Here is a 21170-nt window from a genome sequence, read left to right as displayed (position 1 = left end):
GTTGATTTCCCTCCCTACTCCACTCACTTCAACATAGGATCCATCCCTTAAAAGTAGAAATAACCAAATGTTGATCTGAATACAGAATACCCCATCTTTTGGTAACAGATTCTCTCGACAGCCCCTCTTGTTAACTTGAGGCCAGAGCACCAGCAGGGAATGCATGGCTCATGAAGGGATTGGGTAGTGAGGACTGGTCATTGGCTTCTGGATAAAGAGAAAATTGTCTTGTGAGACCACCTAAGAAAAACGGTTTAGGAACAGGTGCCCTGATAGACAAGAGTAGACTTAAACAGGAATTCCTATTTTGATGCTTTGTGTTATTTGGTTTGGATCTGGAGCATCTCTTCCACAAACAGAAGGGCTACTTCCATTCACACCATTGGCTAAGATCCAGTGGGGCCTCCCATTGGAGGAAAGGAAAAGAGGCAGTTTTCAACAACTTCCTCTTATGTCACCAACCACACTGTTCCAGAACGTCCCCCAACCTTTTCAGGGGAATACAGGGGAAAACAGTCACCTCCACCACCCCTTCCTCCAGCTGGAGCATCCTGTGAGCGATATTCTATTCGTGGGAATTCTGGATCCAGGCATATATTTTCCTTCCATTCATCCTGGCTATTTGTGTATTAGAAAATGGCACTCGTTTTACTGTTACTCACCAAATGGGATTTCACAGTGTGGAGAGCTGTGGAGCCTTTCCTGTAAAATGAGCAGAAATATTCCCTGAGTTGGCCCTAAAACGAAGCCCTGTTGGCAGTAGGATTACCATTGCTCTGTAATCTTTGTGCCCCATGTGAAAATAGTCAAGCAAGCCTCCCCAGAGACATACATAGCCTTTAGCTAACTGCATAAGGTAGTAGGTATTCCTGACCAGCCTTGCTTCCTGGGCCTAATTGAAGGAGAGAATACAGAGTTGGAGGAATCCAAGGTCAAGCTAAAAATAAATAATGCCTTAATATAGCCATTTTAGTTTGCTGTTGCTCAAAAGGGCATTTTCCTTGCTTGCAATTTTTTTTTAAAGTTGCATATTTCTCTCAGTGACATAGTCACACAACTCTACATTTATAGCAAAATTGCATAATCATGGCAAGGCAGTATATCTAGGCTCTCCCCCATCCCCTGCATCCATGTAGAAGGCTAAAGCAAGCTGCTTCTTAGTAGCACAATAGCTGCTTAACATGTTTTATAGCTAAAGCAGGACTAGTATCACAGTATTCTTTGGAATTGTCTTTGTAATCTGTCGTATTAAATAAGATGGCTCAGTGGCTGCAAAGAAACCCTGCAGCTTCGTAACTGTTTTTGTGGAGTTATCTTTGGCTGCTCTTTCCAGAGGGATAGCCGGGTTAGTCTGTTGCAGCAAAAACAACATAGCCTTGTGGCTCCTTAAAGACTAACAAATTTATTTTGGCATAAAATTTTGTGGATGCTGACCACTTTGGCTGCTAGTTTCCTTTGCATTATCCATGTGAAAAGCTAGATTCATTAGCTTATTATTTACAACTGAGCGCTATAAGTCTACTGCTTTGGGGGAAGGATAATGGTAAGAGTGTCATCCTTTTGTTTCATTCTTGTATACTGTTTTTGCCAGGAGCAGTTGGTTTCCCCTCACTTTTTATGATCCTGGTGTGTGAGCTCCATCTAGGGTTTTCTTCACCTTCTGTTTTCCAGACTTAAATTCCTTCTGGAGTACTTACCCTTGTTAAGAATCATAGAATAGTAGAGTTGGAAGGGGCCTATAAGGCCATTGAGTCCAACCCCCTGCTCAATGCAGGAATCCACCTTAAAGCATACCTGACAGATGGTTCTCCAGCTGCCTCAGTGTGGGAGAGCCCACAGATTGTCAGCTGCTTCATTTGTTCAGTGGTAGCAGTATGCTGAATCTGTATGGATATGAGAAAGGTGATGGGGAAAGAATGTTAAATGTTAGGAAAGTTTAGACTATGGTCATCCATTGAAGGATTTGCAGTCAGAAAATATATTTGAGGGAAGGGGACTGTATCACACAGAGTATAGCAGAAGCTTCAAAGTATAGCAAAAGCTACAAAAGCAGGAATGGGTGAAGTTAATTTCAGATATATTGAATGTCTCACTTGTTCTTTATTCCAGTTATTTTAACATTAAGATGTTATGTCTTAATTGTGTGCTGTGAAGTCAGACATGTGACCAAGGCCATGTTGGTGGGCATGCCACCTTGGGGGCAGCCGTGTTGTCCTCCTTTTTGGTTTCCAAAATATGGTCACCCTAAGTATGGATAAAATGGAGAAAGTTCTGAAAGGGAACATCTCTTTGGAGCTCCAATATAGCCGGAGACTTCTCTGTGAAGGTCCTGTTTCCATGTTGCTTGGAGCTGTATGGTCACTGCTTCTTCTGTGGTTGTTCTTCCATCACATGGTATCATAGTGTTGAAAGGACCTTGGAGATCATCTAGTAATTTAATTATTTCCAAGGTCCCTTCTAAATCTATGAATCTATGTTATGTAGATTGAATGAGATATAGATTCTAGCTCAACCCCCTGTTGCATGCAGTCTTTGTAATGCAGGATGCAGTTATAGTGACCCTAATTATATTGTATTTTTATATTTTATATAAAAATATAACTTTTATATTGTATTTTATATTATGGTTTTATACTGTTGTTTTATACTTTGAATGTTTTTAATTTTTGTGAACCGCCCAGAGAGCTCCGGCTATTGGGCGGTATAGAAATGTAATAAATAAACAAAATAATAAATAAATAAATAAATAACAGATGGCTATTCCACCTCTCCTTAAATACTTTCAGCAAATGAGAACCTACCACTTCCTCAGGCAGTCTGTTCCACTCACAAACAGCCCGAACTGTTAGGGAGTTTCTTCTAACGTCTAGCTTCCCTGAAATCTCCAATCATTGACTCTTTGCCGCCCTCCGTTACTTCCAGTAACATTGGCTAATGTGGTTAAAGTCAATTGCATGTTTATGTACAATATAACTAGCAGTGACAGACATTGCTAATGTGGCACAAAACCACATAATCCACCCAGAAGTTGTATTTGTTTTGTTTTGTTTTGTTTATAAAGTGTGTAGAATTGTTAGCACTTGTGTGGGGAGCAGAAGGGGGGCAGTCTTGCCAAATAGGAGCTGACACCATAAACTCTTTTAAGACCAGAATTCCTTGTTAGCTTTCTGTGAGCCAACAGACTTGCTAATATATGATAATAAATGCCTGCCTCAAAATTGTAACAAAGGGCTATTTGCCCAAAGGGTGGCTTGTGTGGTGTTCAAAGATTAAGATGAAGTGGCATACATATAATATCTGGTTCAGGCTGATCATAACCCCAAAGTTTGATATGAAAGTGCAGATAAATCTGATGGGTATACTCAATAAACTGGGCAGATGAGGAGGTGAAAGGGGTGGGTAAAGCAGAAAGAGATAGAAGTAGGGTTGGAGGTTTTAGAGCTCACTTAATTTTGGGGTCAAGATACCATTAGTGGGCAATAAGGTTGTACACTCTGAAAGTGCACATCCCAAGCCTGGGGGACCTCAGTGTATTTAAGCATTTGAATGGCTATATTTGTTTGCATCCTTAGTGTAGATAGGAAAACAGTGAGTTTTATCTGTTATTTTTAGTGGATTGTGGATTTGCTTAAAAATATAGGTCCAGAGTAACCATTATCATATGTTGTAACATACTGGCTATGCTACCAAGCCCAAGATGTCGCATGATTGACCACACTTTCTGTACCATTTCAGTTTTCAGTATATGTTTAGCAAAACTATGGGCCTTTGAGTTCAGTCATGACATATGAGACTCATTTCAGCAGATGAGGCATGGGTCCTCACAAGATGGTTAAGCATTTTAAACCAGTGCTGACCAACAGTCATGATCCTCAAGACACCATAGCCATTCTGCTATAGAAATGAGGTTGACCTAAGAAGAATACTGTTGAAGCAGACCAAAGTTCTATTTAGTCCACCACTCCATTTCCGTCCATGTCCAATCAAATGCTTCTGGGAAGCCTACAATTGGAGCATAAAAGCAATAGACATCTCATGTTGACACAGCAACTGCTATCCAGTGGTATACTGCCTCTGAACCTAGAGATGTTCCCTATAACTATCATGACTAGTAGCCATTGACTGACTTCTAAACTGCTTAAATGCTTAGCAGTATTCACAATGCCTTGAAGGTCCGACTAATGCCTGGAGGTAATGTAGGCATTTCTGATCCTGCTTCTATGTCAGTGTTCAGTACATTGCATAGTTTAATTTTTGTGAACCGCCCAGAGAGCTCCGGCTATTGGGCGGTATAGAAATGTAATAAATACATAAATAAATAGTTTGGCCAAGGACTCAAGGAAGACTTTTATGCATATGGTTTACTTTTAATGTGTATTTGAGTACACAAAGTAGCGGGAGTAAGAAATTCCATAGACCTTGGCCCTCCAATTTTGAGATATGGCTGGCAATCATAACACCGTTTATTTATATTATTCCTTCTCTCAAGATAGCAAAGTAAATTTTGTAAGTTGCCAGGAAACTTGAAATTCAGGCATTGTCAGTAGCCTGCATTTGGTTCTTCCCATTAAGTATCTAGTTTCCAGCAAATCTTCTTTGACCAGTAACATTTTGTGCCACATCTCTTCATTCCTTAGGAGTATATTGATGCTCATCCTGAAACCATCATTCTGGACCCCCTTCCTGCTATTAGGACACTGCTGGACCGATCAAAGTCTTATGAGCTTATTAGACAAATAGAGACCTACATGAAAGGTAAGCCTCTAGCATTTTTTACTGTGCCACTGGTATTTGAGTATCAGTGGGGGAAAGTTTAATATCTGGTGGGAAAATTAGTCTCCATTTCTGTGTGGCTGCTAAGTACAATCCTGCCCAAGCAAGTCCTAGTACAGGGTTGAATAACTTGTGGCCCTCAAAATATTTTGACCAACAGCTCCCATGATCCTTCAGTATTAGCTATTCTGGCTAGGACTAATGGGATTTCTAGGCCAAAACATCTGGTGGGCTATATATTGCCTACCCCCATCCAAGTATAATCCATATTTTCCGAATATATAAGCACGGTGATTTTTAAAAGGATAAAATAGGCCTTTCCTTAAGACCATTTCTCTTTCACATACTTTGGACATATCCTGACACCTTGCATTCCTCTTTTCTTTTTACAACTTGAGATATATTATGTTCTGGTTAATCTGTCTTCTTCACACTACCAATAATAAAAAAGAGGGCATGTTGTTCACTTATTTCTGTCAGTTTTCTGCATAATGAATAGTATCAGAGCTGGATCTATGTCAATACAGGCAACGCATCTATGTTTCCGAGTGGCCCCAGAAAGCTGCTGTCACTACCACCGTTGATATGAAGTGACACCAGTGTGCTCCATCCTGATGGAAGCTGTTCGGAGCAAGTCTGAGGGAAATGCTGCTGGTGATGGTAGATCTCTGCCATCAGTTCACTCAGCTTCAGGGTGAATCCAGCCTGAAGAGTAAAGGTGGGCAGCCTGTGGACCCTCCAGATACTTTGGCCTATAACTCTTATCATCCCTCACCATTGCTCATGTTGGGTAGGGCTGATGGGAGTTGTAGACCAAAACATCTGGAGGACCATAAGTTGCCTACCCCTATTATACAGAGAGAGGTTGGGCCAGAAGAAAGGAAACTGATAGCAAATAAATAGGATACTATTGCAGAAGCATCTTTTCTTTCTTTATGGGGTTGCTCATTTATTCAGTGCTGGAAAAGCATTGAATTTTCAAGGGCTATTGTCCCATTATATACACACACCACACATGCTTTTACGCTTGATTTTAAAAAGGGAGGAGGCACTTTTTCCATTTGTGGGGGTGAAGTTTACAAAAGTATGGGGAGGATGGATCCAAGTTTACTCTGGTCGTTCTAAAAGTATGCTGTTAGTGTCTATTATTTGGATTCCCCCCCTTTTTGAGATAAGAGTTATAAAAGAGGTTTTCTGGGCAGATTGAGATATTAAAAGTTGAACGAAGTGTATACTGATGATTTTGAAAGTTCGTTGCTAAGACCAGTGATGCTTGAGATGAAATGTTTTTAATTATTTGTCTTGAAGATGTCAAGGCGAAGCAGCAGGATGAGCCAGTGTCTACTTTGGAGCTTCTAACTAGTCTAGTAGGAGTTTGAACTTTTTTGTGTGTTCAGTGGATTGTTTGTAATTTTGAGTCTCTTCCAAAGTATTCTGCCATGCAGGATTTCCTTACACACACACACACACACACACACACACACACAGATTTCTGTGTTACTCCTGCAAGTAATCTTAACCACATTTAACACTTTTTTAACTGAAATTTTATGTGACTTTCATAAAGCTTAATTAAAACAAACCCAGAATTAGGCATGAACTTAAAATCAAAGACTTTTGAAAACTAGAGTCTCACTATTCCTTCATTTGTCTTGACTTTTCTTCTTCTGCCACCCAACCACTCAATCCGTTCCCATCAGCTGAATCTGTTAATTGATTTGGGAGCTGATACACCTCCAGTACAGTAACAATAGTTAGCCAGTTTTCACACTAGCACCTAATTGTGGGGGTTGCCACCAGACAGATAAAAGTACCCAGTAACACAATCACAGGAGTATCTGGATCTGACATGAAGCCAATACACCTGCTTACTTACCAAGTTCAGTGGCTCTGCGGTATATCTAGTTCATTCCTAAAGACTGTTATCTCAAAACAGTGTAGAACTGAACTGCAGGTCATATGCACTCATGTGCAGTGCAAAATTTTCCAGTGTGTCATTTTTCTGTGGAAATGTTTGCCATTTCATAAATTCATTAATAAAAATGAGTGCATGCCAATTGCAAATACAATCTTAGGCAAGCGTGGCAGTTTCAAAGTTTAAGTTAATGTTTTTCCCTGGCACGTATGTGAGAATATATATATATATATATATATATATATATATATATATATATGTCATTGAAATGCATATATTCCTCATAGTGAAATGGAACTAATAAATCAGACGTCTCCAACCTTTTTGGACCAGTGGGGCGCTCTTGGAAATTTGAGAAACTGCTCTGGGCACCACTATGAAATGGATTTCATGAAAGATTTGGCTAGTCATGTAATGGCTGCCATTAAGGCCTGACTAGTCAAAAGTGGTCAGGAGAGAGAAATAGCTTGAGGCTGGGAGGGAAGAATAGCATAGCAAAGGGGTAGAGGGATGAGAAAGGGCGATGCTAGAAGCTAGGAGGGGGGCTAAACAGCAAGGTAAAGAGGTGGGCGGGAAAGGAATAGCTGAAGGCTGTTAGTCGAGAGAAAAAGCTTAGTAAATGGGTGAGTGAGAGAGAAAGAGCAAGGCTAGGGGCTAGGAAGAGAGAGAAAGAAGAAACCAACTGAGAGAAATAGCAAGGACAGGGATTGGGTGGAGAGAAATAGCATATATACTGCAGGGTTGGTTTTTTTAAGCTTTGCAGGTGCCCACAGGTGCCACATTGCAGACCCCTTTGTGGGTGGCATTGGAAGGCCACCCAAGCACTGGGGACCCCTGAAATAAATAGTGACAGCAAAACTGAAGGTGCCCCAACAACCTTAGTGGAAAATAATTGAACTCTGTTGAAATAGTTGCTAAGATTAATTAGTGTGTCGACAATTTTCAGTACTCCCCCTGCCAAATTTAAACAACGTAAGGAAAGAACGTGTTATTGTCTTTACATTTTTAACAGTATTCCAATGAAACTTTCTGATTTCAATATTTCTATTATTTTCTACAAAAGCAAAGCACATGAGGAAGAGGGAAAAGGGAAAACAATACAAAATACATAACATCACATACAGTACATCTAATAAAAACACATATACATAAGGCTATACTCCACTTGAAGCGATCTTCATGTCAGACGTAGACTATCAATTATTACTTTTTAGCCAGCTCAGAATTACATAAAAAAGTCAAAAAAATCAGGAATTATATATAGAATCCACATGCAAACAAATAATTGTTTGAAACTTTCTACAAAATATATATTTTAGATCACATTATATGTGCTTTAAATTCACCCCCCCCTCACATATTTGTGACAAATACTTGTGTCTTGGGACAAAATATTAACATTGGATACTCACACAATATACAGTACACACACCCAGACTCATGATCTAAATAAAATTCTAAATTAGATCTCTCCAGGGCAGGAGTAGGTGATTTGGGGCTCTCCAGATGTTTGGCCTTCAACAGCCTTAGCCAGCTTAGCCAATGGTGAGGGGAGTTGTAGGCCAAAATATCTGGAAGGCCCCAAGTTGCCCTCCCCTGCTCTAGAGCATCAGAACGTTTTCTGATATAAACTGAAAATGTTCTTGTGCAAATGACCCTTTGCAAATTAAATCTAAGTTGCGTTGGATTCTCCCCCCACCCCTAATCCAATTCAGATTTTTCCAGCAAACCTATATGACCGGTCATATATTTACGTTTAGGCCAGTGTACTGAATTCTGAAGTTTTTGACATAAAGAAACTAAGAACATAGGAAGTGCCATGTTGGATCAGACAAAGGGTCCATCTAGTCCAGCACTCTGTTCACACAGCGGCCAACCAGCTGTCAGCCAGGGACCAAAAAGGCAGGACATCGTGCAACAGCACTCTCCCACTCATGTTCCCCAGCAACTGGTGCACACAGGCTTACTGCCTCGAATACTGGAGAGAGCACGCAACTATAAGGGCTAGTAGCTGTTGACAGCCTTTGCCTCCAGGAATTTAACCAACCCCCTTTTAAAGCCATCCAAATGGGTGGCCATCACTACATCTTGTGGTAGTGAGGTTCATAATTTAACTAAGCACTGTGTGAATAAGTACTTCCCTTTATTTGTCCTGAATCTTCCACCAATCAGCTTCATGGTATGACCCCGGGTTCTAGTATTTTGAGAGAGGGAGAAAAAATATTTATTTATTTATTTATTACATTTTTATACCGCCTAATAGCTGAAGCTCTCTGGGTGGTTCACAAAAATGTCTTCCTATCCACACTTTCCATACCATGCATAATTTTGTACACCTCTATCATGTCTCCCCTCCTTTTTTCCAAGCTAAACAACCCCAGTTGATGTAACCTTCCCTCATTGGGGAGATGTTCCAGCCCCTTAATCATTTTATTTGCCCTTTTCTGCACTTTTTCCAGCTCTGTGATATCCTTTTTTAGGTGTGGTGACTAGAACTGTACACAGTATGCTAAGTGTGGTCGCACCATAGATTTGTATAAAGGCAGTAGGATACTAGCAGTTTTATTCTCAGTTCTCTTTCTTATAATGCCTAAGATGGAATTTGCCTTCTTTACAGCGGCCGCACACTGGGTTGACTTTTCCATCAAGCTGTCCACCACAATCCCAAGATCTCTTTCTTGTTTAGTCATCGCCAGCTCAGATCCCATTAGGTTGAAGAAAACCTACCCTCCTTTGTTCCGGTGGTTTAGAGTTTATTATCATGCTGTATGCCCTTTTTTCATAGGACCCGGTAGATCGATTTCCTCAAACTGTATAAAATCATCTCCCATTACTAAATTTCATAGCTTTGGAAATGTGTTAGACATAAATGGCCAGCTCCTAAATCCATGTTGTTCTTCCCCATCATTGACTACTTGCATTTACCATCTTGTTCTATGAAAAGCAGTAAAGGTAAAATGGATTTATGTTTGATGGGTTCAGAAAATCTGATGGGTTTTTTTTGTTACATGTTCTTGCAGTTTTGCAAAGGAGGTTTTGAAAAGCTAAACATCAGAAGTTCATGTTAGGTGCCTTTAAAATGTGTTTGCTACATCAAAGTTATAGTCCCCATTCATCTTCTCCTGCATCCTTATTTTTTTAATTTCACAGAAAACTGGTGTGTGTGGGTGGGTGTGGTGGGGAACCTCCTTTAAAAGTAAACAATTGTGTGTAGTGGTTCTGCAAAAGTGGGGTATGGTCAGGTTCATGCTACAGTCAAAATACTTTTGATTATGTGGGAGATTATATTTAAGCTTTGGAATGTAGCTACCGTAGAGACATGCTACCACAAGAATTCTTTCTCACTTGCCAAAACATGATCTAAAGAATTGTACTGCCTGATTAAAGAGCTAAAGCCTCTAACTCCAGGGTATTACTCAGTTCTTTCACATAATAGTCTCTGGTACAGTTTAACATTCCTGTCTGCTGTCTGTAAAATACACACTCTCACACACACCCCTTGCCAAGCAGTGATTAAATATATACACCAAAAGGTAATTGATTTGTAACAGGTGTATGTGAAATTAACATTAGGATGCTTAAGCCTTTTCACACTGCTAATTTTTGTGGTATGACAGCTGTTCACAGTGTTGTTGTTATTGTTGAGGAATTTGTGCTTATAATACCTAGACTAATCAGAAGCATTAAAAGAGTCTTCAATCCAGCTACCCAAACTGATAGAAGTGGGAATGAATAATTGTATATGTATATATAGTGTAAATATATAGTGTATAATCAATAAGGGGATTTGAAATACACAGTCCCTACCCATAGGCTTACATCAGCCTTCCTCAACCTGGTGCCATCCATTCCTGATCTGAACTACAACTCCCATCAGCCACAGCCAGCATAGCCAGTTGTCGGGGATAATGGGTGCTGTAGACCACAACAAATGGGGGGCCCAGGTTGGAGGGGACTAGCTTACATGCCAAGAAAAGATAATGACATCCAAGGAAAAGGAACCAGGAAACGGAAGAGCAGAAGAAGATCCTATAGGAAAAGCCCGAGCAAAAAGATGAGACATGGTTTTCTTAGGGTGAGGAGAGTGGCTGTTCCACTTATGTAATCTAGAGTTAGTGTTTTCAATGTTTCCAAATATAGGATTTTTCTACCTAAAAATTGCAAGGCTAGGGAGCTATTTCAGTGTTCAGGTGCCAGTTCCAAATTTCCAGAGACCACCAAATTTTAAAACAACTTGTTACCCCCCCCACCCCCCCAGTTATTGTTGTTGTTGTTGTTGTTTAAATCTATTTCAAATTTGTTTCTTAAAATAATCTATGGGCAGCACTGCACATGGCCCCAATACTATCCCCAATACTACTCTTCTTCCCACGCTTCTTTTTTCTTCCTACTCTGTTAGCAACTGGGACAAAATAATGGCGTCCTTCCATTTGCATGATGCAGTTTTCTGTGGAATTTGGGTTCCAAAAACTAGAATGTGTGGAATCAATGTGTGGAATCTTAATCCTCTAGTTGACTAGAGTTCAGCCTTTGCAGACCAAGGACTGACTTTTAACCCCAACCTGCAACATAGAACTCCCACTCACTTAAAAAAAAAAAAAAGGCACTTCCACTTGTGCATCTATCTATGATCTAATTGTGGCTCACTGTTCAGGACCAGTATTTAAATTTCAACGTTCAGTGGTTTTCCCATGTCCTACCCTTCCACAATGAACTACTAAGAAGGCAGGAGAGGACTGTGGAGAGAAGATAGTGAGGCACATTCTTGAGCTTGCTCTCTGGTCACACAGGGCTCTTGATAAACAGTCCATGACGGCACATTACCGGCAAAGATAGGTAATGGTGGACTTGCTGTTTTGAAGAACCTTCAGTAAATGTCCATGGAACTTTATCATTCCTTAGAAGCTGTAAACCACTGCACTTGCTCGCAAACTCTTAATTAGAGCAAACTGCCGTATATTTCTATTTGATTTATTGCACTGTCCGGTGTAAGAGGATCATGGGGTCTGCATTCGGTCATGCCCTCTTACCCAGAGAATTGCTTGCTTGATCATGATTATGAATTGAATACATTCTTAGATAATCCAACCACTGCTTTAGGCAGTCATTAGCTCCTGCTCTGGTGCTAGGGATTGTGAAAAGTAAAGGAAAGATGAATGGAATTACCCAGAGTACTGCATTTTACCTGTAGCTGTTTTCACCCACTTGCTTAAATCCAAAGCAACATTTGTGGGCTGTATCGAAGAAGAAATTGCTGCCTCATGATGATCAGGAATACTATATTAAAGGATTCTTACCTCCTGGATTGACCCCTTGTTTCCTCTTGCATATTTTCCTTAACCGCTCATCACCTTGGGAATTGGTGAAAGCATGATGATAGGAAGGAAAGGAACCTCTCGTGCAAGCACTTGAGTCATTACTGACTCATAGAGGGACGCCTGCTTTCGCTGACGTTTTCTTGGCAGACTTTGTAGTGGGGTGGTTTGCCATTGCCTTCCCCAGTCGTGGCTACCTTTCCCCCAGCTAGCTGGGTACTGATTTTACCGACCTCGGAAGGATGGAAGGCTGAGTTGACCTGAGCCGGCCGCTGGGATCGAACTCAGGCCGTGGGGAGAGTTTCAGCTGCAGTAACTGGCGCTTACCACTCTGCGTCACACAAGGCTCTAGGATGATAGGATCAAACTTTAAAAAAAACACACCACACATTTCTCTGCTTCCAGAGAAATATCTAGAAAGAAATTTTGGTGCCATTGTTCTTTCTGCAAAGATTAACACATTACTGATTTTACTGCACGTCCAGTTAAGTTAGCTCTCTGAATGTTTCATTTTGAAGTTCATCCCCTCCTGGTCTTATCACTTCAATCAGTTTTTTCAGCTAATTGAAATGGTTGAATCTTTTATTCCTAATAATTTGAGCAGTGACCTCTTAAAAATGAAAAGGTTGAAATAGGATTTTGTCAAAATAATGGGACTAATGGTTAACTGTGCCCAGGATCCAGTTCCCCACATGGAGCATTCTTCTTACTGTAGCTCCTGACCATATTGAAAGCCACTTTGGAGGGTCCCCCAATAGCTTTTTGGGGAGCTACTGTATACTGGAGGAACAGATAATGGCCTGATGTACATGTGGAGCAAGTTAGCATGTGCCTATAGATCTCGGCATGGTTCAGATCAGAGTGCCAGTTATACTGGGTCAGTGTGTGCACCTATCCAGCTGAGTCCAGTCATCTCAGACTGACAGCAGCTTCTCCAGGGTCTCAGACAGACAAAGGCCTTTCCTAACTCTGCTACCCAAGATCCTCTTTCCTGGTGGAGATGCCACAGATTGAATCTGGGACCTTCTACATGCAAGGCATGTGCTCTGCTGCTGAGCTGTTGTTCCCCTCCCCAAACATCTATTTCCTCCATCTTGAAGCTCACTGGGTGGTTCTGGAAAAGTTACTCTTCTCCTCACAAGTCTGTTGTGTGTGTCAAAATGAGATGTCTCAGTATGTATGTCACTCTCAATTCCTTCAAAGTTGAGTAGTCTTATCAGACCTTAGGTGCATACCTGTCAAAAAGAAAGGAGCTGTTATCTCTGGGTGCTAACATTGCATGAATTTTGCCAAATATTAGTGGCATTTTGTTGAAACGCGCATGTCTGTTCTAATTTCTGACATCATAACAAAATGTTGTTGCCTGCCTATATTACCCTTCTCCAGCAAGTATGCCAAACAATGCATTTTAAGCAGTGGCACATATATGTATTTTCTTTCCAGAAGAGAACCCTGTGCCATTAATAGCTGTACAAAATGGAGAGATTTGCCAAGAGCAGCTTTTCCCATCACCGTGGCAGGAAAAAGGACAGTTGTTGAATTCTTTCTGAGCATGCATGCTGCTCAAGCCATAGGAGCAGGCTTCAACAAATACATTTGCCATGGCAAGCGAGATAAATGGCCAACCTTCCTCTCAACTTTGGAATGCAGAGATGGCTGGGATTGTCTAACCCAGGGGTGGGCAGAAAGTAGATCTCCAGTTGTTTTGGACTTCAGCACCAGCATTCCTGACCACTGATTACACTGGCAGGGGTTTCTGGGAATTGAAGTTCAAGACATCTGGAGATTTGCCTTCAGCCCTCCTCTGGTTTAAGCAGTTGTACAACAGTTTCCGACACCTAGGAAGAAGGCTAGGAGTTGTAAGTTTGGCAAGTATGTGCCCAGTATTCCTGAGGGGCATTGGTCATGCAGGGCCAAACTGGCAACCCCCTCCCCATCTTCTCCAGAGCAGGAAAAACAATTTGCCTGACGGTGCGATGTGTACATTTGGACCGTGGCACCCAACTCTGCACACTCCCTCTCTGGCCCTTCCCTGATGAAAGACTGAAGGGGAAGCGCTGGGCACTGTTGCCCGAAGGGGTGCATGTACTTTTGGGCAGCAGAACTCAACAGCTCTTTCCCTCAGAAAACACTGGGGTGGGGCGGAGGGCTGATGATTGCAAATTTTAGCTTGGCTAGGAAAGCCAGCCAAAAAGGCTAACCCCTGCATAGAAGGTTCTTCCAGGAAAGGTGTTGGGAACCCTGATGTTCACTAGAAGCTCTTGAGAGTTCCTACTCTCTATACCTTAAGCTCCACCCACCCACCCCGGATTGAAAAGGCAACAATGAAGCTCCCATGTTCTAGACTAGAACATAGGAAGCTGCCTTTTTCTGAGCCAGACCATTGGTCCATCTAGCCTAGTATTGTCAACACTGACTGGCAGCAGCTCTCTGGGGTTTCAGGCTGGATTCTTTTCCTCACCCTACCTGGAGAAGCCAGGGATTGAACCTGGGACCTTCTGCATGCAAAGGATGTTTTTCCCTCTCTTTTTAATGACACACAAGCCCCTCAACATGTTATATGCAAGAGGGGCTGCTTGTGATCAAGGCATAGCGGGATTGTTGTGATGCTGGCTCTGCCCTCAAGGTCAACTGCTTCCCCTGCCCCTGATGTTCATGTTAGGTGTGGATGAGCTTGGGTTTTACGCTTGGGTTTTCCTGGGAGCTGGATATGCATAGTTATCTACGTGTGCAGTCTTTCCCCCTGCAAATGCTTACACCTAACACATAGATTCAAGGGCTTGCAGAATGGTCTCGTTGCTCTTTGATCTTGTGAAGCTTCCTTTTTATGATGTATTTTTGAAGGGGTTAAAAGAGAAGCAGGAAAATGGCACCCCTGTGGATCTGCTGACTGGGTTCAGACAACACAATAACCAATGGTGGTTTAAATAGTCAACGGGTGGTTATTTAACTCACCATGGATCATCATGTTATCTGGAGGGAGTTTTTTAACCAATGGTTGGTTCTTTGGCTGCAATAACCAATGCAAATAACCAACACTGTGTAGAGTTAGTTATTTAACCCACCATTGATTATCATGTGTGGAGGGCACTGTTGGTTATTTCCTCGGCCATCATGGGTTATTTCGTCAGCCACAGTGTCACAAGGCAAGAGCGGTCAAAACGGTGGCTGCTACTGTAGTCCAGCCAGTGGTTTTCAGCAGCAATGGCTGATGGGATGCTAGCAGGAGGACTAAAGGAAGGGGGGAGGGCGGGTGGATGAGGGAGTCAACTCAGCATGAACTAATATTCCCCTCAACGCTGATTCTAATCCATGCCACGGTTGATTATTACCATGTTGTGTGGGGAGGACCCCTAGATAAACAACTGTCAAGTTGATTATTACCCCACCGTTGACTATCGTGTTTTCCGAACGCAGCCGCTGTCTATATTGCTTCATAGTAAAGCTGACCCTGCCAAGTCTCACTTTGGGATATGGTATTATATTAGCATTCTCCTCTTTTTCTTTAATTGTAACTATATTGCTGCAAAGGAATTATGCATCTCCAACACTTCTTGAAGCAAATTCTGAAACTGGGGGAGTTTACTGTGAGGCAGGTAACATGATTTATTAATGTTTCTAAATTGAGAATCCCCTCATCTTTTTACGAGCTTTATGGGACTAAATCTTTACTGGCTCGAGTGACCAAGAAAGGTCATGTCTGTTTCCAAAGCAAAACTGGTTTGTTTTTAGATTTGCTACTTATTTTGATTTATTTACCGACTCCAAAAGTTTCCATAGGCACAACTCTAGTAGATGGCTAACTAGATAATGTCAAGGCAGTTGTTTTCTGTAAATTTATGCCTTTTTACTTCTACCCCTTTCTCCTTTTCTGTCCTCCCCGGGTTCTCCCCATGGCTATTTGTAGCACAGAACCAAAAAGCACTTCTTTTACCATCGTTTTTTTTCACTAGGGTGTTTCATGTGATCCAGAAATAACACATGGGAAATGGAAAATAGGAGTTGATGTAAGGGTAGGCTGCTGATAAATGTTTTGATTTCTTAAATTGTCAATTTGGGGGCCATTTTGTTATGTTACAGTTATATTTATTACCTTTTAGTGGCTGTGCAGGCTTTGTAGAATGGCATGCTCTATTTTTCAATTCCTTTCCAAGATAAAAAATGACAGACCACCTATCACCACCAATATCTGAGCTACTTCGAACCAATTTTGATTCACTGTTTCTCTTTGATTTTGCATGAAGCTAGGAGCTCGTGCACTGGCTTTTCAAAGGACCCAGCTGTGGCTCAGTTTGAAGCAAGAAATAAATGTTTTCAGCCTATCCAAATTTAGCAAAGACAAATCAGCTCTACTTATGTGCATCGTGCCTGGCAGACAAATGGAGGAGGAAAAGGCAGCAACAGATCCCCACCGGCTGGTGGTGTGCTTTAAAAAAGGAGTTACAGAAATAAACAACAATAACAAAAATCATTCCAAAACGTAGGGCTCCAAATACTATTGTTCAATATAAGCTGAGAGACGCACTTAGCTACTTGTATTATTCATTCATTCATTTATTACATGTCTATATCACTCAATAGCCAAAGCTCTCGGGGCAGTTTACAATGATTAAAAACATTAACATACAATAAAACAGTTTTTTATAATCAACAATAAAAATCCCCGTACCCGTTAAAAAACTTACATGCTGTCAAATGCCTAGGAATGGAGAAAAGTATTAACTTGATGCCCAAAATATGGACAAAGTTGACACCAGGTGGATCTGTGTAATCCTGCTTGAGAGGAAAAGGAAACGTTTTAGGCCCAGGCAAGGGGTTGCCCCTAACATTGCCATTTCACTGACAGAACCAGTTCCATCAGCAGAAGTGAAAGGGGTGAAATTCCCCCACATGCCTTTGAAATCTGCTCTGGAGGGCTGGAAAATCCTCCTGAAGAAATGTTTAGATGATGTGGTGTGCTGCAAGAGGGAAGAGAGAGGGAGAAAGTCCATTGTGCTGGCTAGTAGAATATCCACTAGCATGACGTTGGATTTAACCCATGCTTTCCAAGCAAATACTCATATTTCAGTTGCCATACACTTTTGAGAACTTTGGTCATAGAAGAATGTAACCTGTAGAAAAGCTTTGCCCCAAATTTAGCATCGGTGCATGCTTTACAAATATTAGCAATAGGGTACACGTACAAGATGGGGGGATTCATAGCTTGGAAGCACTACGTCAGAGAAGGATTTGGGTGTGGTCGTTGCCAGCAATCTGAACATGCGTCAGCAGTGCAAGATAGCTGCTATAAGGGCTAACGCAGTTCTGGGCTGCATTAGAAGAAGCATCAAAGATGCGTGAAGTCCTTATTCTTCTGTACTTGGCAGTTATGAGACCACACTTGGTGTATTGTGCATGATTCTGGGCACCACATTTCCAGAAGGACATCGACAGGTTAGAACAACTTCAGGGGAGGACCACAAAGATGATACAAGGACTTCATACAGCCCTATAAAGACAGGATGAAGGAACTTGGGATATTCAGTCTGGAGAAAAGAAGACTGAGGGGCAGATGTGTTAGCAGTGTTCAGGTACATAAAAGGATGCCACAGGGAACATGGTCGAAAACTATTTTCCATGGCCACAGAAATTAGGACCCGAAATAATGGGTATAAGTTACAGCTACCTAGATTCTGATAATTTTTTTAATAAAAAAAATCTAATGATGAAAGCAACTGGGTGGCAGTGAGAACTGCTGTTATAATACTGTTGTTTTTGTGTCTCTGATGGTTTTTTTTTTTTAATTAAATTTTGTATACTTTTAATGTTTACTGTTTTTAGCTTTTGTGAACTGCCCAGAGAGCTTCGGCTGTGGGGCAGTATATAAATGAAATAAATAAATAAATAAGGTCCAGCCAGTGCTTTGGCTAGAGACCTGATGAGTCAGGACTGGGCTTTACCCCTGATGTCACTGGTGGGGCCCCATCCCTGACATCACGTGGCTAGAGGGGACGGGCATTAGAGCAGTCTAACCCCACCCACCCCGAAAGTAATACGGTTCCCCACCCCTAAAGCATGATATATTATTATCCGTTTCACATGTTCTGAAGCTGTGATCTGGCATTGAAACTTGTTCTGGGGATGAGTAGCTCAAAACTAGGTTTCTTCTTTGTTTTAAATTCAAAGAAACACTGGTGGTTGAATCAAGATAACTTAAAATAAAACCAAGAAGACGTTCTTGTCACATTTAAAGGGACTCCTGTTGAAAAAGCTTGCCCATGAAAAGGTTCTAAGAAATCTTGGCAGATTTGCATGTTCAGTGGGATAAACAACCACATTGTAGAGAAAAATAAAGTCCTTTGAGCCTAGATTTTGGGGGATGTAAAAAGTGAAAAGCAGCTACTCATTCAACGGATTCGCCCCCCCCCCCAACTTCTCCAATTGGTTCCTCTGATTTTCTGTACAGAAAGTCGAAACTCTTATTTATATTCTTGTTCAGCAGAAATGCATAGCCCAAGCAGAGGAGGAACAAGAAAGAGAGATCTTTTCAAACTGGAATTGCTTTGAGACATTAAAAAAAAAAAAGAAGAAGCATGTTGACCAGCTGACAGGCACATTTGCAGTGAATTCATTATTCATGGAGACTGAAGAAACAGGTGCTGGGAACAGGATGTTCTTTCAGCATCAACAAAACAATTGTTTGGGAATAAATGCATCCTATTACATAGGATTGGGAGCAGCAAAGAGCGGAGAATGGATTACTCTTTTATGTTCCCAAAGCATATGGATTAGGCTTGTCACCTGATTAAAACCCACACATACTAAATGAGCTAAAATTTCTTTACTCGGTTGAATCTGCATACATTTGCATATGAAAAACAATTGTGAAGGTAAAAAGCATCACATTTTTTGTCTTGAGAGAGCCTGCACATGGGGAGGGGCTGCAGCTCTGGGGCCGAGTGCATGCGCTGTATTCAGAAGGCCCCAGCTTCAGTCCCTTGCATCTCCAGGTCAAGCAGTGGATGATGGGAAAGAAAAACAAGACCTTAGAGAGCTGCTGCGAGTCATAGCAGACAATATTGGACTAAATGGACAAATAATATAACTTGATATTCGACAGCTTCCTATATTCCATGTTGCAGCAGCAGCAGCAGCCATCCCTATGTATTTCAAAGGAAGAATGCTTTTTCTTTTAATATGCCTCCCCTCTGCAGTTTTTTCTTTATAAGTACTTATATTAACAGGAGTTAATCTTTTTTTAAAAAAATCTGCCTTATTAATCAAGGGCATTCTTCTAATTGACTGAAAGTCATTGGATTGATTTAATCTAACCAGTTGATCAAGTCAATGTTGTAGCCCGATCAGTTTTGTGATGTTGGACGGATATTATGTGAATTACATTCATGCAATAGAAAAAGTGGCGTCTTAAAAGATGCCGTCACTTTCTCATATGCACTCCTGAATCAGTTGCTTTCTAAACTCAGTGATAGCAACAGTGGTAATTCCTGTAGCAATTATAATGTAATACTAATGCATTTTGCAGTCTCTATCTCTTTAATCCTCATAGCATCCTTTATGAATATAAAAAATCTATATTTACATTAGTTATTTTACAGAGGGTGATGTGTATATGTGTGTGTGTGTGTGTGTGTGTGTGTGTGTGTTATTTATTTTATTGTATTTTCATCCCACTTTTCAGATGATCATTTTGTCTCTCAAAGTAGCTTACATCAATTTAAATTAAATAAGAGGCTTACAAATTAACAAGACAAAGTGAACAAGGGACAGGGAGTGGAGGAAAAAGGTAGATTATGGAGACCTATTTTACAATGCCAGAATGAAGTGGGGAATTGCAAGGCAATTAGGGGCAGACTGACTTTCCTTTGCTGGTGGTGTTACTCGGATGGAAGTTTTGTAAATGGCATTTTTCCTCCTGCTGGTAGGAGAGTATGACCCCAAAGCACACATTACTTGAAAGATCGCTACAGAGTGGTATATTGCTCAAATCTGGCTTCAAAACAAGCTAAATTTTACCAACTTAGTACCCATAGCCTCTCCTGTATACACTATTTGCTGGGAAACATGGGTGAGAGGGTGTTGTTGCACCATGACCTGATTGTGGGTCCCTGATCAACAGCTGGTTGGCCACTGTGTGAACAGTGTGCTGGAATAGATGGAGCCTTGGTCTGATCCAGCATGGCTCTTCTTATATTCTTTTTTGCTGTTCTTGCTCCTTCTTTCTTTCTTTTTCTTTTTTACATGGTGGGGGCAACACCAGGGCCTGGCAAGGGCTGTGTGTTGCCCACCCCTGCTCTAGAGTAAAAAAAATATATAAAAAGACATGTCTGCTAGCTACAACTGCACCCTCCCATTTTTCTGCAGTCCCAGGAACATTGGCAGTCGGGAGAGGCAAGCTCCCTGCAGCTGCTATTTCTCTGGCCAATAGGCTCTTTCTCTTGTCATGACTAGAGGCCATCGTACCCAAAGCTACCCAGATTTCTTCCTTACATGTTCAGAAGTATCACATGGTACAACCCTTCCTGAACTGTCATGCTTCAGATTGCAAATGGGTCATTAGATGTTTGAATGCTGCCTACACATAGAAAGCTAACACACCAGAATGGTCAGGTTTCTGTGGATAGTGAGTGTTCATGGGTGAGGTTTTAAAAATATAACTTCCCCTAATTGCAATTTTAATTTTGTACTGTGTTTGGCTCTTAAGTCAATAATATGTAAGCATGTGTGGAATTGGCTGTTTTGACTAGTATCCAGGTCAGTGGTGTAGTGGCTAGAGTGTCGGACTGGGAGTCGGGAGATCCGGGTTCTAGTCCCTACTTGGCCATGGAAACCCACTGGGTGACTATGGGCCAGTCACAGACTCTCAGCCCAACCCACCTCACAGGGTTGTTGTTGTGAGGATAAAGTGGAGAGGAGGATATAAATGCAATAATAAATAAATAAATAAATAAATAAATAAGTGTTTTCGTGAAATAAACTGCTATCAGCCGTGCTGCCACATTAGTTTTTTCCTCTACTACTACTATTATTATTATTATTATTATTATTATTATTATTATTATTATTTTATAGCACCATCAATGTACATGGTGCTGTACAGAGTAAAACAGTAAATAGCAAGACCCTGCCGCATAGGCTTACATTCCTCTAGTAGAAAAGGGATTGATGAT

At 41.2% G+C, this 21170-nt stretch overlaps 1 protein-coding gene across 2 annotated transcripts in view; it reads left to right on the top strand.

Moving 5' to 3' along the window:
• The window catches only part of ITPK1 (inositol-tetrakisphosphate 1-kinase), a 155100-nt gene that overhangs the window by 95830 nt on the left and 38100 nt on the right, over window positions 1–21170 (top strand). For both annotated transcript variants that reach the window (XM_063117983.1, XM_063117982.1), the window contains one exon: window positions 4638–4755. In XM_063117983.1, coding sequence (XP_062974053.1) covers window positions 4638–4755 — 118 coding nt within the window. The remainder of the gene's footprint in view (window positions 1–4637; window positions 4756–21170) is intronic.

The sequence above is a fragment of the Elgaria multicarinata genome, chromosome 2 (assembly GCF_023053635.1).
Source record: "Elgaria multicarinata webbii isolate HBS135686 ecotype San Diego chromosome 2, rElgMul1.1.pri, whole genome shotgun sequence".
In the NCBI taxonomy this organism is placed as follows: Eukaryota; Metazoa; Chordata; class Lepidosauria; order Squamata; family Anguidae; genus Elgaria; species Elgaria multicarinata.
This window is presented reverse-complemented; position numbering and strand designations above follow the sequence as displayed.